Here is a 19,082-nt window from a genome sequence, read left to right on the forward strand (position 1 = left end):
CTGTTTTGATGTCAATTTATTTATAGCCTTTAAGTATCATTCACACTTACAAATGACACATCTGTGAATGGCATTCCTTAATCTAGTTATCAATTTTGACATGACCGGCCATCAAAATTCTGGCTGAATAGATTAAGCCGAACATGTGCACCTTCACACATTGAAGTGTTGAAGAGAGGTTTTCTTTGAACTATTTACAAGTTGTTGAATAAACGAGATGTCTATCGCTTTCAGATTCCATTTCAGAACGTGTGTATACGATCGCTGTTACCGAACATGACACTAACACACGAAACCTGTACAATATGGTAAACATACAATAATATGTAGGTTTGTCGAGTGTGAAATTGTTAATGTATTACAGTTCCATTTTGCATGAAAGAGTTTCTTCAATTTGCGTCCTAGTCCCGTTTAAAATTAGTTACCAATCCCATAAATAGGATTTACCTGTAAAAATAAGTGGCCAGGTGTGGATAGAAGTTAACACATGATAGCGGCTATGTGACAAAGAAAATGTCAAAATGTTTAATATAAGTACTGCACTGGGACATTGCAATATTAATGTATTTACGTGAACAGACAAGAATTATAGAATTCGTTCCTATAATTAAAATATAACCTCAAAGTTGACAAAATGATAAGTAAACATATATATCTAGATTCATCTGATTGCCTTGTTGTTTTGTATCGGATATTTTCTATTTATTTGATTTCGCAAAATATTATGAAAAGGTTAGGTTCAAAAAGGCCACATAGGGCTTTCCTTCTAAGTTAACAAATATTTTTACGAAAATATATATAAATAGATTTTTTTAAACACATCGATTCTACATAAATCAAAACACTAGGACCTCCACCTACAGAAGCTATTTTAGGACATTAGTACAAATGCTATACAAGGTCCTACCCATAACATGTCAAGGAATATGTTAGGACCCTTTAAACAGAAGCTTTCAAAGTTTCTACCCATCTAGCAGGTATGTTAGGACCCTACATGCAGAAAATTTGCTTGGTCCTATGTTAGGATCCAACGCACACAGAAGCTATACTGGGGAGTTCCTTTCCATAAGGCAGCTATGTTAGGGGTCTCCCACATGTGATAAACGCCTTTAAAGGGATAAATCAGGGGCTCTTTATCGTTAAGTAGTTCACGACAGGGTGTTATATCCATGGTTATATCCATCACTATAATATAGTTTGGCATTCAAACCACCTTCTCGGTATGTTAATTACATTGTAAATGGCGGCCATGTATATTTACTACAGAGCGACCTTTAGGGTAAATACAGAATTTATGACAACCCCTACGTATCACGTGAGCTAATTGTCCATTTTAGTTAATTGAATAATTTAACAACAGAAGCAATTACCGTCGTCTAGTTGTGGGAAGGTATTACCACCTAAGGCAGTGATACTTATACAAAGCTGGGCCTGTATGTTTAATGCTGTACTTGCTATAACCTAGTTCTTTGGTCGTAACATATCAGAAACAGTGCACAGCATAATATGTGGGTGGTAATTATATATTCTATATTAAGTGATTTTTTTGAAGCAAAAACAAATTTCAGTTCCGAACAGTTAAAAGGGAAAAACAAAAACCTGTAATCAATATGAAGAAATTTCCATTTCTTCCATCAAAACAATATACAATACACATTGAAAATATCAAAGTTTTCATAATTGGAAACCATTAAACCACAGTCGAATTAACACATTCGATGTCCTAAAACTGTAGACAAGGAAATTATCATCCAAATAAGCATTCGTCCTGAAGTAATAAATCCATTAATGAATTTTAAAATTCGCACTTTTTTCTTTTTTTTTTGCCTGTTATGTATGCTATGCTGTGTGCTTATATTTGCAGAAATGATACGTTTGCCCTCATTGAAGTGAGCAATAAACTGCAGTGAGACCTTACTGGTATACAAAATCTTTCAAAAATCAATCTTTCATATGATGATTAAAGCAAGAGTATAGCTATTTAACTCCATTAATTCGTTATGTATAAAGGGGTTAATACAATGCTAGCCAATATCATAATTATTAATTGATTTAATTACTAGGCTTTCGTTTAACATGATATCAGAAAAGGACTTTAACCACTTTAAACTAATAATAGCCAATAGTAGGGAATTGTTTTATTGTATGGACCTGTTGACCGACTATATATTATGATCTCCAGAATAAATAGAGAAAACAATTTGAACCAAATTATTTTTTATATGATTGTAAAATGATAAATCCATTAATGAATTTTAAAATTCGCACTTTTTCTATTACTTGACTGTAACCTTTATAAAAAAGCAAGTTTTTTTAGCGGGTTTGGATTTAAAAGTTACGGGCTTTGTGCACAAATTGTACGGTGTCATAGGTTAGGTTCACAGGAGTCGTTTGTGATGTGTCCATACTGTGTTTGATCAGCGAAGTAAATAATCTGACAGCATCAACAGAGATACTGCTAACACACTCATCAATGAGGCTACTGACACCAGGCGTCCGGTCAACAATGCGACAGAGGGTCAACAGTGACACTCATTCAAACTACAGACCAAATTTGTATTTCAGTTTTAATCGATATAAATTAGATGCCATATTCTTTTGGTAATGTAATCATGATGAATAAGATATCTCATGAATATCTCGGTGAATGCGAAAACCTGGAAAATAAGATTAGGTGTGGCCCATACAAAATGCACTCATTCTTCGTTACTATTCTTTGTTTGACATTCTCTTGTGGTATTTGGGGGTAAACCAATAGCCTTGTGTGTGTTCTGTGGAGGACTGTTTTGTTTACTATATTTTTTATGTTTGGATTAATACAATGAATTAAAACGCTAGGGTTTTCACTAACCCATTTAGGACCGCGTTGGGCCGAATCGTTGAGGCCCCTGACCGTCTACGATCACTAGCCCTCCCCACTTGGTCGCAGGCTCGAGGCCTTCGTGGGACAGTCGTCAGATATTTTCCGCAGGTCGGTGGGGGGGGTTTCCGGGTACTCCGGCTTTTTTCCACCATCGAAACCTGGCACGTCCTTAAATGGCCATAGCTGACATAAAATAGAAATAAACTAAACTGAAATATTTCAGTTGCTAACAATGCAGTTCCAATGTAGTCTGTCTGTCGTATTGCCATCCTTAGATATCCCTTTAGTCATGTATTGAAACAAATGTGTATATTTCCTTTTACAAATAGTATGTATAGGACAGTTGTTTTCCTCTTCCAGCCGATATTGATATGTTTATGTTCCCCTTTCGTTTGAACCACACAATCCCCTAATAGTACTGTGTTATTGCTTTTTCACATGCCAAATTATTTACTTTGTTATTGAACACAGATAATACTTTGTAATATTTATTTCGCAATCTATAAACTGGGTTATGTCTTTCCTCTAATAATCCTTTTCAGAAAACATGACGCTCAAATACCTTCCCTGAACGTACCGTTCTACAGTCCTGTAATGTAGCCTGCCCTGACAACATATACAGTGTATAAACATAGATATGCCAACCCCCCTTGGGAGCCACAAACATTGTGGTATTTCGCGATTGAATGAAACCTCTGCATCTGATATGATCCCGAACGATGTTTGGTGTTTCAAGTGATACAATGGTGTATATATATGTGTGTGTAAATTCTGTGGTGCTCGTTCTACTGTCACTATTGAATTCTATCTCTAGTAAGCGAAAGGGCCGAGTAATAAATGCATTGTTTTTGCCCTCGCGCCGCTCGGAACACATACAGATATACTGTATCAATTGCTTGGTGCAGTCTTTGTTGACTATTGCTGTTGTTCTAGTGTATGTCTCTATCTACTGTTATGTATCAGGGATATCATTTTACTGGAATATGAATGTTGTACTGTCACTATTGAATTCTGTCTCTAGAAAGTGAAAGGGATACCATTGGTATATGAAGGTTTGGTTGGCCTCTGTCTTTTTATTAATGCTTGGATATCATGCTCTTTTGCGCCCATGAAATATGACCGAGTAGATATGCTTTCTTTTTCAAGATTTCAATTTAATTAACAATAAAGTTTATATACCATCCCTTCGTGTTTTTTTTTTTGTAACATTGAAGCTTCTCGAAAATCAATCCCATGATATAGCTGTCATATAACATATGCATCTACATATACATGATTGCAACGAAGAACAACATTTAAACTGACAACAAAACCTTGGAGTATTTTGATTAAATTTATCCGCATCCATTTTACATTTTTCAGGCGAAAATGCAGGTAAAACAGGTAAAAACATTATCCTACCGCCAGAGATCTTGCCGTTAACAGCCCTAAAAAACAACTTGACCAATTTAACTAAAAATGTTTTCATGGTCAAAAAACATAGTGTGTCCAAGCTTTTATCATGGTAGAAGTGAGAAGTTATTAGCAAAGAGGTACATATAAGTTGGGAAAAAATTGCTGTTCATCATTTGTTCCGACCTAGAGATCTCGGCGAATTCCAGGAACGTCACTTTGCATTAGATGGGCTATATGACGACAGTGAGAGGATTTGAACGCACATCTTCCTCCTCACTGATGTGTAAACAAAAACAAAATCATCTAGACCCAACAACGGCTGATACATCAGTACCCCGCGATCTTGGTATGGAGTCCGCACTAATAAGTTCGGCAGGAATTGATGGATACGACAATAAGCGTAAAGCCAATACTATTTAAGATGACCTGGTTGTGTAGAATTATTTGCCCTATTTGCCAATCCATCGACCCTGAACATCCTCTCGCGCGTTGACGAACACTCTCGAGCTGGTAGGAACTTAAGAGCATTATAGAAGTAAAGCTTAGATATAATGGTCCGCACTTCCTTAGAAACAAACATGTTTTTAGGAAAATCAAAACAGCAGGGATCAGATGTTTTCAGCTTCATCAATATAACTGCACATTAAAGTTGAAATTTGAAAAAAAAAAGTATATCATTACGTGTATAAATGAAACATTACCTTTAATCTAGGCTTAGTGTTAAAACAATCCTCAATATATGGGAGAAATATTGAATCCTTTACTATGCTATATTATATACTAAATCGATCCTATATAGTATTCTAGAGAAATATAAGATAAGATATTACAAAATATATTAGATGAAAAATATATTCTAGATAATATCCTATAAAAGATACTCTCTAAATAGTATACTGAAACATATACTCATAATAATCTAGAAAATAAACAAGAAAAAAAACAAGTTAATGTTAAATATATTACTCGATACTAGATAATATACAATAAAACATACCAGTTTATAGGCCGTATGATATAGTATTCTAGATGATATGCAAGAAAAGCCCCGGTGTTTTGTAACTGAAGTAGACCATTTCCATTTGGTAAAATAGCCTTATTGAAACATTCAAATATAATCAAATATGTATGGTATAGTTCATTTTAGACATTTAAATCCACACGCATTAAAAATAAAACACTTTTTAATAATACTCGGATTGCTATTATTGATACGTTGTTCAATTAATCAATATCACGCAGATTTCGAAACAAGTACAAGATATTATGACATATTAGAAATATAAAGGGAATGCCAATATCTATCATTAGTACGAGAAGAACAAAACAACTGTATGGTGCAGTGTATTTCATTTTTGCATACTGTATCTATTTTAAAGGTACTGTCAGCAAACCTGTTTTACTTTCATCGTTCAAGAAAACAGGTGGTTGACTCTGCTAGTGGATTCCTCAGTCTCCTAAGAAACCTTGCGAAATGACACTGATCATTAAATATACAACTTAATAACTAATGGTTTGAAATTAAGAAGTACTCCTATACATTTATAAATATAATTAAGAGGTTTTATAGACCTCCCTCCTGTTTCAACAGCATTTAAGACCAATTCAGATTTCAACATTTTAGGCCCCTAGCATCACCGATGGTACTAGAACGACACAATATAGTACAGTGTTATTCATTTATGGCATACTGTATTTGATACAGCATTTAATAGGTACAAGCTTATGTATATCTTTCGTTCATCTTTATGGTAGACAATGTGATCCTCTTAAGTAGGTAATATCCGCTTAAGGCTGCTAGCGGTGTGTATATAGCTTATCCTAACGTATCATTAATATCTGCTTCCTGTGATATACTAGCGTCATTTCATTAATTAGATAGGTAAATATCATAGCGCGGAGAATTCAATGTATTGATTTTTTATTTTATTTGTAGATGCTGATCAATTTTACACGAAACAGGCTACATTATATGACGGAGAGATACACATTATAACGGCGGTATGTATGTACAGTTTTTAACAAGAATTCGATACCCACTTTATACGCATATCTGTCTATAGCTGTTACCTGCCTGTAACTGCCACATGTCTGTGTAGTTGTCTATGTATCTATTTAATGCGTTCTGTGAAAGGATTACTAATGAGGTGGTTATTACAGTAAAACCTCGATATAATGCCCTACGTTACATTTTCACTTTGTTTACCGACACCATTTTTCAATGACCCTTCTTTAGCTAACGAATTACTTTACACTTTTTTATAATTTCATTGCCAAATCCCTTTATAGCGCAAAACGTTCTCTGGATGAATAATGGCAATATAACGAAGTTTATTTTAAATGAAAGGTTTTCATTTGCGTCATTTTCAAATGAAAGTTATATATCTATCCTTGTGATACTATGGGATGAAGGCGTAATGTATGCCATTCCCTTCTTAACTTGTTACTGAAGCATTACTTTCTATGCTTACCAAAGAAAGTTAGGTTGTAAGAGTAACTAGAGTGACAGGTGTTCTATAATAATGCATATTATTATAATCATTGTTTTATATTGGTATACAGCATTTATTACGTCCTTTTATCCGGTTTGACCTACATTTATATCCAACATTATTCAACATAATCTGAAGAGTGTATCAGCATACATAGTTTAGCGTCCCCATATGAGCAACTATCTCAATATGTTTGAAGATTTGTTTGCTAGAGTATGTATACATGTTCTTCTTGTTATGTGTCTACATTCCAACAGGCTCATTAATTAGTCATACCGCTTAAATACTGCAACACAGAAACACAATCAATTATACTGTATGCAACAACCTAAACATGTAGAGTTGAGCAACAATGGTACAATAATCTTGCTCAAGGAAACAAATCGTTCCCCTTTTTGCCGGATCCCAGCATACAAACTTTTAAAACCATTTATAGGACGACGTATGACCAACTGAGCCTCGCGGCCACTTTGATAAGTAATTCAGTTTATACCTTATGCATTTGAGTCATACGAGTTTTACCTTATATCATATATCCTGGATTACATGATAGTTATTTCCGTTGCCTTTTCACTCATCGGCAATATCGTTTAATATAGAGGTTTTACTTTGTACGTAGAGTTATAGAAGTTCTCTATTGTAAACATTGGCGGTATAGAGATTTTACTTTGTACATTGGAATAATGAAAGTGTTTTTTTCGCTTTTGTTTTTATACATCTGTGATCGATTACAAGTGTTCAATTGCAAATTAATTAATAATGAGACAACTGTTTATACACGTCTATGTATTCGATTGTGTCGTTAAGCCTGACTGTCTGCAGCATTAAATGGCTATGGATAGTATCCATGTTTTACGGAGACCTGTCTGTGTAAACCATTCCTCCATTGAATGTCAGTACTGATCACTTATAGAAAGTATGTAAAAATTGATATTTTATACTATACAAAATATTCATGTTAATTTTAAAATAACAATAATAAGTTTTCCTAAATCTATAACTACCCCATGTCTATAACTACAGGTTCAATCCTTCAACAAATACTGTATACCGGTAAAATTTCGCCCTGTCAAGTTTTCGCACTACACTGTAAAAGAAACATATTCGCCCGTGTTAATTTCAACTTTCATATTTGATTACTATGTCCATAATGGTGTTAACGTATTCGTTGTTATCAGGAATTCGCTCCGTTAAAACTGAGAATGAAAATGGCGAATGTTAAATTGTGGTCGCCAAAATTTCCGATATACTGTCCCCCTGACTTTATGGTAGCATCACATCTACAATGTCCACAATTAAGATCATATATCCTTTCTCACTCAGACGGTCTCAAGTATTATTCGTTTTTAATACTTTGGAGCAAAATACAAAACTATGATTTTGTTGGATTTCGTATGGATTTGAAATCGTTGTGTTTTTTGCAGATGGTTTTCCATGATGATTAGCTCTCGTGAAAATTACTTTTATATAAAAGCATAATTTTCATACTTATACTGTAACATGATTCCCCAAAAAATTAATTTCCGAGAATAACATTTATGGTGCAATCTGCAGATCTAAGCAAAATATATAATTCAGAACACACAGTAAGTATTATAGACTTTAATATATAAAACCATCACACAATGAAATTAATGTAACTTTAAGATTTCAGATTGAAGCAAAACATCATATATATTGGTTCGGGATATAAATGGACTAGTGCAGTGAAGACGTTCCCGTGCTATATGCTATGATTTGGTTTCACTGAGTGCGTTATGCCTGATTAAGGTAGCGTTACGTAACCTTGAGGGAGAGAGTCTACACGGATAGGTATACCGCTCGAATATCGATCTCTTTACAAAGCAATGCCATTTCTATTATACGTTCAAATGTATACAATTTTTGAGAGAGAGAAAAACCTGTTAGCCGAAAAAATCGAACAAATTTCCAAATATAAACCTCCTTCAGAGAATGTCATCGTGCCAGACAGTACTTATAATACCGGCCTGCGTGTTTTAGTATACGGCATACCTGTCACTGTTAACCGCGAAAACATATTGTCAGGTTCAACATGACATAAATCCACAGAGCACTCTACTGTACATTTCCGTATATCAGTAGGGTAAAAAAGGAATATAGTCTGGCGGGATTAAACATGTAGTACATATCCACTATATACTCGGATGTATCTTCGCTGTGTGTGAGACGTAATTACCCCTACAGAGTGTCTAACAGTCTAAGTGATTGCCCTATACATACATTTATATATATATATATATTATATCGACCGGAGACTGCTACAGCTTAGCCCGATCAACTTCATACAGGGTAGAAGATATGGCACTTATGTTATTTGTGCTTATTCATATTGAAAATTAATCACCTTATATGTTTCCAAATCGGCTCCATGGCGTTGGAAATTGTCCAAAATGAATCTAAATTATTTTAAATATGATATATTTCGTTTATACAACTACAAAACGTCTTTAACTACACATTAAGCTTAAGAAATCACCAAACGTCTGGATGTATTTCGTGAACGTACACCGGAGTGTTAAGACACGTCAGAAAGGTACATGTAACATGGGTTTGTACGTAAGTCCAGCCGTTATGTTTACATACAAGCACGTCCATTGATCATGGGGGGATTTTACACCTGATTCCTACAGGTCACACATACAGCAGTAAGGGGTCTTTTGAATAAAAATAATCTGCCCTTTCAAAGATTTTACATAAAACGCAACCGTTATCCCCTTTAAAATCACACAAACGTCTCTCAGCGTCAAAACGAATAGATTTCAATGGAAATACAATTCACCTCTCTACAAATACGTTCAAAATGCATTCTATAAACATGTTCTTTTAAATTGTACTTTAAGTTTATGGAATATCAAGAAAGAGTTTTTTACGTTGAGTCGACAAGGTATTACAAAATATAAAAGCAGTATCGCTCTAGAGTATGCAAAATTGGAAACGGTTATAAACCTGGTTTAAAAAGAAAACAAACAAAAGTAGATTACGATCTTTTCATACGACACATATGTTATACTGGGGAGGAACGAATTCACTTTCAATTTCATTTCAATAAAAAGAATTTTTGCTAAATACCAGTTGATTCAATTCAATAATATAACAAACATGTGTAACGTCCTTACTGAATAGAAATACCTAATACATTGAGAGAGAGAGAGAGAGAGAGAGAGAGAGAGAGAGAGAGTGAGAGAGAGAGAGAGAGAGGGAGAGAGAGAGAGAGAGAGAGAGAGAGAGAGAGAGAGAGTATGACAATTTGGGTAAGTCTTTGATGACAAAATGTGTAAGATTCTTTAAACTTTTCAATCATAGACTCCTGCAATGTACAATTTCTTATGACGTTAAACTGATATCGTTATGGTAGAAACATTGTCTTTTAATATTTGTCCATTACTCTTTTTTCTTTTGACTACAAAATACGATATCATGTTAAATAGCTTTACACATAGGTAAACACATGAATTGACCTTCTTACCAGAAATTCTCAAAACATCTTTGTCAAGGTTTTCATAGTATGGTTAACTTAACGATAATTAAACGTTAATCTTTAATCTTGTATTTTGTCAGAGATGCTGTAATTCATAATTTATATTGGATGTGAAGAGATATTTTTTTTTATCTCGAATGACAAAAAAACACATTTAAAAAAACCCATAATATTATTATTTTTGAAAGTTTGTTTTCACGATTCGGTATAACCAATAGTGTACATGAATTTAAAACGCTCAGATCATTTTCAAGTAATTGTTGATACTATTTAGACTGTTTTATTATAATTAATAACGTGGTTATAAATCAAATAAACATGCTGACAGAATATAGCTTATTGTTATGACCCATTGTTTGTGACAAGCAACTACAACATTCTCATTCTCAATTGGAATTATGGTTGTATTGTTTATGTTAATATTTGTCTATTTGTTTTTGGTAAGCATTCATTTTGGAAATTTTGTGATTTCAAATATATTCCAATCATGTCATAAGTCTTTGTTGTTGTTTCTTAAGGATCCCCATACCACTGCCAAAAACTGTAACTACGCACTGGGAACTAATTTTTCCGGCATGAGTATACGTTTGATAAATCATTTATGAAAAGAAAACCATACCGGTGGGACTTGTTTGAAATATAATACATATGAAATAAGCAACAGCAATTAGTGGTCCTACAATGGGATTCGAACCGTGGACCTCAGATTGATACACTATCGCTCTAACCGACTGAGTTACCTGATCAATGGAATAGTCCTGACCCAACTGTGCAAAACGAAATTAACGGGAACTTACTGTATACAAATAACAGTGAAGTGACACAAGAATCCTTAATTTCATCAAGTAAGGAATTGATTTTTATTATATATGATATCAGCTAATTTGGAGCCTAATTAAACTTGATATTACCTATAAAATTGTGTTTATATGAATGTACAATTATGGTTCTGTATGGATTTTAACAATGATTACAAGGTTATAATCAATTATTGTAACAAAGAAAGTTCATTGATAAAAATTCGAAATATAAATAATAAAAAACAGGAATATTGAATTTATGTTTTAAAGTAATAAATACATTTTATCAATTAAATCAGAAAATTAAAAAGGCGTTCACTCAACAAGCTGTTTTTTCAACAGGAAGTGCTAAACGATCCTTCAGAAAATTATGAACGAACAATTTTTAATTTAATCCTGTTTTTTTAACTGACATTAGTATGTGTAATAGCTCTTATTGAAATTGCTGTAAATTTTGTTCCTATTCCAGTTAACAGATCAAAGTTCGACTTTATAAGTATCTTATTTTAACATGGCCAAGGTGAATACATGAAGTTATTCCAAAGAGATTTTTGAATTAAAAGACTTCCTCGTAATGGTGATGCAACATATAAGGAGATAAGAAACTCTTGGTCATATTCTTATTGAAAATATGTTAAAATATTTGGACGCTCGTTATTTTTGTTGTGTCTTCGTTTAATGTATATAAAACTCATTATTTGGAGAGTCGCACAAAAAAAAAAGATTTTTTATCATTATTGAATGATCTGGTATTATTATCATTGCTACAATGTAAAAAGCAAGACTTCTTAAGATTTGAATAAAGAGATATAAGAAATAATGTTTTTATAAACAAAATAAATAGAACATGTCTTGTCATATTTGAAAAAGTAAATAGATTGAGGCATTAAACAAAATCAAACAAAAAATAACAACGTACATTACAGCGTCTACATACAAGGACAAAATCGATACGCAAAATAAGTTTTAAAAGAGGAGACACAAAAAGGAAGTAAGGTTTACTGTATCATACTGCAAGTGTAATAAAGGTTATTGGCTGAGAAAGAAACAAGATTTTTTCTGAAATAATCTTATCACATAATCGGCCTGTTATACAGTGAATTCGCCCGTGTAATATTTTTACATATGTCACCAGTGTAATATACCCTGGAGCGTTTTTTCATTTCAGTCAGAAATTGATTGTGACGTCAAAATATGGACAATGACGTAACGTCATCAATTGTGAATGGCGCAACAAAATGGCTGTCTCCGTTTGATTAAGCCCTCTACATTTTGGCTTTAAAACCTGTCAAAATGTAAGTTTTCTGAGTTATGTGATAAATAGTATCTTCAGTTTGTTTTTATTTCATATGAGCTTTTATGAAACTCGTCTCGAAGTTTTTAATTAAAGCTCCTAAGACTCGTTTCTTGAAATCTCATATGAAATGAAAACTCATTTAAGATCATTTATTTATTAAATTTACCTAACTGTTACCTTATCTCTAACCAGCGTGAAAACATGTTACGATGTAGGTAGTTAATTATTACGTTTCTTTAAGTCAGTTTTATATCATTAATTGTACTATATAATGATCTTTTATTACAATGTTTATTAGTAAGTAATTACTGTATATAGTTATCATTAATTACAAAGTATATAAGTCAGTAATTACAATTTTCATAAGTCAGTAATTACAATGTATAACATTCAATATTTGCAATTACAACTAGTGTATGTTTCTCAGTAATAACAATTATACTGATCAGGAATTAATATTTACTATTCACTTATAGCAATGTATACTAGACAATGTTGTATTGTTTAAAGTAAATAATTTTGTAAATTAATAAGCATTTAAGTAGTTGTTTTCCCATGACAAACGATGCAAATAGGAATAAGTGACAATAAACATTCTGAAATTAGTACAAATACAAATACTGAAGTCGGATACTGCATCGATGTAGAATATATATTTTACGTAATAAATATATTCGAAGAATAGACATATATATGTTTGTAAAGATTAGAAAATGTGAAGCTCACAAATATTCCTGATACTGCAGTAGATGGGCGTCGATCACATACAGCGACGTGTGTGGTCATCGGAAGGAGCAATACATGGTCGTATAATAGGATTTACCGAAATGTCACGAGATATAATTATTATCGTACATTATACCTACACCCAACGAGTTTGCGTTAACGGCTAAGTATCACCGCAGAGGGGCGTAGTGACACAATAGCTGGCTAACGTATGTATATCGGGTCAATATGCTTCCATGGGGGATTATTAACATGAATTACACAAAAAGTGTAACATTGATATGACTTTCACGTAATTATTACAGCGGCTCACATTAGAGTCTTGTACAGGTTGGGTGTCATATAAAAGACTGAGGTATTTTAATAATTACAGATTGATTGTGCAGAGACATATTTCAATATGTACTGAAGGCGAGTAATATAGTGATTTCAATATATAAATATATGATAAATATTCAATGACAAAAGCGTTTCATTAACAAGGCAATATAAGCTAGAATTGAGTACCTCATGCAGAGAATAAATTTGACATACATGTACTTGTTTTATGTAAACTCATTTTTTACAATTTTAAAAATGTCATACGCCTTTGAAAAGAAGATTTTTCAAATTATGTTGCTTTCATTAGGTGTAATATTATGTGTGAATGTAGCACCTAATGTGGAGATAGAAAAAAAATCAATTTAAAGGACATAAATAACCGCAATAAAAATAAACGTTTAGCTTTATCTATATTCGTTTTGTTCTGAACACTTTTGTAATAAAATGAGTCATTTTATAAAGTTAGGTAAATCCTATACCACCGAGACGCTGTCACTCTTTCACATCAGGTCTGCTTGTACACAACTTACGAAAACTCCTCTCATAATAAAGGTATGCCATTTGAATTCATTTGAAATCATATGTATCGAACATAAAATCACTATACAGTGTAAGGATGAAAAGTGTCTTTGCAAACAGTTGTTTTCTTATGAAAGTCATGACATTGCGATGAGATTTTAAACGACAGGGTTCTCCATTAAACCATATGCTTTTATTATATATGACAAAGGGTCTCTTGCTGAATGCTATATTTTGGCCTGCAGTTATTTAGCTTTATTACATGATATTTCATTTAACATTGTTCACTTAACCCATTCACCCCCACATTTTCAAATGGACTTGACCAGTCTTGTATATGGTAAGGTTCAAATAGGGGTTAGGGGCGAATGAGTTAAACAAACAAATGTTCAGGGGTAACGGACGTTCTATCTGTTTAGAAGTCAGAAACTGTTAAGCTCGGCAATAGCTGCAATCGAATTCATTCCTGTATATCAATACATTAGGAAACGAACACTGGCAAGATATAATGTTCTCACCATAGAGTCAACTAATAGCCAACAACACTGTAACTGTGTTATCTGCAAATGTTAAAAACTAGTAGTATACTACATAAATCATGTTGAAGTACGGCAAAATGATAATGTTCCGAACATCATTAAATTCGTCTCAACCCTACATTTGAGACACTTCCAAAGTTAACTCTATATGTTTTGAAGCGAAAATGTTCCTCGTAAGTACAGACGCAGTAATCTGTATTTAAAGTGCAATACATAATCCTTAGGTTGTTGACTTCACGCTAAACATCGATTGTAACGCGGGGGGTTTTCACCGCTAGGTATACCATGATGTGATGTAAACGTACATGTGTTTCTTGGGTATGACATAAGAATGAATCTCTATGATAAGATCGTTTGTATACAACAAAGCAATGGTTTGTTATGATTTGTATGAGCAGTTAAAATGTGTACGAAATATGAGAGTTGAGGATGAGAGACATTGTAAAATCTCTTGTAAATAACCTATACATATCTGTTAGATCTCATAACAACACAAAGTTGTATATACACATGGACTGAAGAACCCTATATCATAATCTATATAAACAAAAGAATAAGCTATAAATAGCACATTTCTATGGATTATTATTATATCGTAACATCATCAGTATATGTAATGTTATATTTGGCGCAGAAATACTTTGTAGTCATGTCTTTAAGAGGGACTAAGGGGTACTATCGTTCAATAGCTATAAGTGACTGCAAAAGACAAAACACAAGCAGATACAGTGACAGATGAATAGAGTGAAATCACTGAGACAGTCATGATATTCTTATATTAGGAAAACACTTCATTACATACAATGTAAGAAGACGCGATGAGGTATGTATAATGATTGGTTATATGTCTACTCTATCGTATAAGGCGAATGGCTGTTGTGTCTTCTTGGCTTGCAATGGGACGGGATTGTGTCAACTTCTTTATTGTATTTTCTGTTATCATTTCTTTATTATGACCTCTGTATTATCTTTGTCACGTTTAGAACTGACACAGCATCTTCCGTGTGTATTAATAGACATGCTATTCCTGTATTACAGTAACACGGACCGTGCAGTGTGTGTGTGTGTGTGTGCTTACCTTGAGAGGCAGGTGTCAAAACCAGCAAAACCATAGCAGCAAACATCCTCAACATCATCCTCACGTTATTCTCTTCCATGTTCATTAACTACGTCATAGTCCAGCACGTGCATCCAGTACTACGTCAACGTAGATAAAAATCCACACATCCCCCTTAATCAGGTCGAATACACAACTGTCACCTCAAAGAGGATAACTGCAACAGATGAAATCCACACTTCACCTCAATACCTGATAATGAATCCACTCGTCACCTCAACTGTTGATACTGAGACAGGTAAAATCCACACGTCAACTAAAGACTAGGTAGCATCCACACGTCTTCCTGAAACCACCATATAATAACAAAGCAAGAGCCGGTTGTATAACATTTACATTTGCCTCTATTACATTTGATTTGGTTTCTCCATAAGTTGTTATTGAACTGTATAATAGATATGTGTGTTAGCCATCACTCGCGTGTCTTTAACATTTGTGTACTGTGGATGGACCAAGGCCTTAACAGACATTCACAAATATTGACAGTCGTTTTCTAACTCCACAAAACGCTTCACAATGCAATCACATTCTCCTGGATAGTGGTCTTGACCATATCCAAACACAATCAATCACTACAAAAGCAGCTTCACTTTAAATTCGCCAGGTCGCAATGATTGACACTAAATAAATCTATGATTTTTTAATTTCAAATATTCATACCATACCGTATCAATCACTTTAGGTGAAACCCCTATTTTATATTGCACTATGTAGGTTTATATTACACATACTAAATCTCGTAAGGTACCGATCCATATTTCCTGAGAACCCAGTGTAAACATGACACACATGCTTGGAACCTCTCCGCCCTGACCATTGAAACAGTAAGGTGGTTATAACCTATAATGGCCTACTCACACGTTCACTTCCTTATATGGAGTGCTCGTGTGGTCACTGCTTCTTGGCGTATTGTCCTTGTGATATAAACCTTGGACAAGTAAGTTCCTCGTGAAAGAGTTCCACAACGAGTTTTAAAATTATTCCGCCGTTCACATTCAATTCATACCTTAGCTTTTTATTAATATCGTTTTGAATCCAGTTGTGATTCTGTCAAACTATTTCCGAACGACTTTCATTTAAGATGTTACGTTGTAATGTCGTTTCTTAGTGAAGTCCGAACAGCTTCTTACACTGTAGCCTGTGCTGTAACTAACATTTCGGCTTGTTTCCTACGTCAATAATTCTCCTTTGAACAGTTAGGGTTGATAGTTCGTCCATTTGACTGTGTTATGATGTGAAAGTCCGCTAATGTTCTTCTGTCCTGATATGGTCGGTAAGGTTTGCACACATTTATTCTGTTTGGCCAGTAACGATGTATCGGCGGCTGTCGTCTGCTTGTAGTCTGGTGGTCGTCTGCTACCTAGCGCCATACAGGTGACTGTCCCGCTCCCTGCCGGCCCGGCCTGTCTCATATTGATACACACACCACGTGCGCTCATGGATCGATCGGTCGGCCAGTGTAATGTACGAGGGTACGAGAGCTCGGTCCGGCCCACATTTTTTAATATGCCATGTGTTGTCGACCTCTACGTAACGAGAATAATTATCACTGGCAATGTGTTATCGGGTATAACTACTGCATCGTGCTAACGAGCTAGTAATGTAGCCTATATTATAAATGTCAGAAAATGTATTGTGTGTGTATAATAGTATTTCATATGTACACTTATATTTCTTAAATTAATGAACTGATCAATACAATGAGGTTTGCATATATATCTACTATGTAACTTTCATTGTTATGGTTGCAATATTGATGGCGTGTTATAAGTACATGTTTTTTGATTTTAACAAGGTGTGTTATTGGATATATACTATTTTATTATTCTGAAAGCAATCTTGACAATAACATGCACCACTAGAACGTAACAAATTTCATAATTACAATGGGTATCCGTAACTTATGTCATATCGACACTATATATACGTAGTTAATGTTATATTTATAGTTATATGTTAGTATGGTCCTAATTAGTGGTATGCATACAATTTTATTACGTAACAAATGCCACTTTCAATTTATATATATATATATAAATATATCTGTGCTCTATGACAGATTTACAACATGTGTCAGTACTTTTAATCAAGTTTAATCTTGTGTGAGTCATTTGAAATTTGTATGTGTGCGATATCCTTAAATTTTACCATACCATTGTTGATGTATTATGTTCAGTATATTACATCGTCTGCTACATATTTATACTTACCTAAACATGGTATAGCCAATTATTAAACAAAAGCTGCAACTCATTCGTACATACCTAAAACTGTGAAGCCCATATTAAACAAACGCTGCTAAATATTCATCCATACCTAAACATGATATAGCCCATTTTTAGACAAACGCTGTGACATATTCATACATACCTAAACAAGGTACAGACAATTATTAGACAATAAGTGCTGCATATTTATACATACGTAACCATGGTACAGCCAATTATTAGACCATAGGTGCTTCATATTCATACATACGTAAACATGGTACCGCCAATTATTAGACAATAGGTGCTGCATATTTATACAAACGTAAACATGGTACAGCCAATTATTAGACAATAAGTGCTGAATATTTATACATACGTAAACATGGTACAGCCAATTATTAGACAATAGGTGCTGCATATTTATACATACGTAAACATGGAACAGCCAATTATTAGACAATAGGTGCTGCATATTTATACATACGTAAACATGGTAAATCCAATTATTACACAATGAGTGCTGCATATCTATACATACGTAAACATGGTACAGCCAATTATTAGACAATAAGTGCTGCATATTTATACATACGTAAACATGGTACAGCCAATTATTAGACAATAGGTGCTTCATATTCATACATACGTAAACATGGTACCGCCAATTATTAGACAATAGGTGCTGCATATTTATACATACGTAAACATGGTAAAGCCAATTATTACACAATAAGTGCTGCATATCTATACATACGTAAACATGGTACAGCCAATTATTAGACAATACGTGCTGCATATTTATACATACGTAAACATGATACAGCCAATTATTAGACAATAAGTGCTGCATGTTCATCCATATCTAAACATGTTATAGCCTATTATTAGACAAAAGCTGCAACCCATTCGTACATACCTGAATATGATAAAGCCCTTATTAAACAAAAGCTGTTACATATTCATACTTAAACATGGTTTAGCCAATTATTAGACGTATCGTGATATATATAAATAACTACCTGAACATGATACAGCCTATTATTTAAAAAAAAAATGCTAGATATTCCAACATACTTAAACATGGAAAAGATCATTATTAAATAATGTCTTCCTCAATATCAATACATATAGAAACATGATATTAATATCTTTTCAACATTTTTGATCTAATATTACTGAAAGTCACTTATATTCAGCGAGATAAACAATTTAGTCTTAATTCAAGGGGTTCCTCGATCGCAAATAAAAAATACCTTGCGAACATTCATTAAGTCAAAATTAATTAGTGGACATAATGCCGTTGT

General features: G+C 33.6%; 1 protein-coding gene across 1 annotated transcript in view; it reads right to left on the reverse strand.

Moving 5' to 3' along the window:
• The window catches only part of LOC110465678 (Down syndrome cell adhesion molecule homolog), a 109,771-nt gene extending 92,846 nt beyond the window's left edge, over positions 1–16,925 (reverse strand). Inside the window, exon 1 of the mRNA XM_021521643.1 lies at positions 15,530–16,925. Coding sequence (XP_021377318.1) covers positions 15,530–15,614 — 85 coding nt within the window. The 5' untranslated portion in view covers positions 15,615–16,925. The remainder of the gene's footprint in view (positions 1–15,529) is intronic.
• Between the last annotated feature and the right edge of the window lie 2,157 nt (positions 16,926–19,082).

The sequence above is a fragment of the Mizuhopecten yessoensis genome, unplaced genomic scaffold (assembly GCF_002113885.1).
Source record: "Mizuhopecten yessoensis strain PY_sf001 unplaced genomic scaffold, ASM211388v2 scaffold11097, whole genome shotgun sequence".
NCBI classification, from domain to species: Eukaryota; Metazoa; Mollusca; class Bivalvia; order Pectinida; family Pectinidae; genus Mizuhopecten; species Mizuhopecten yessoensis.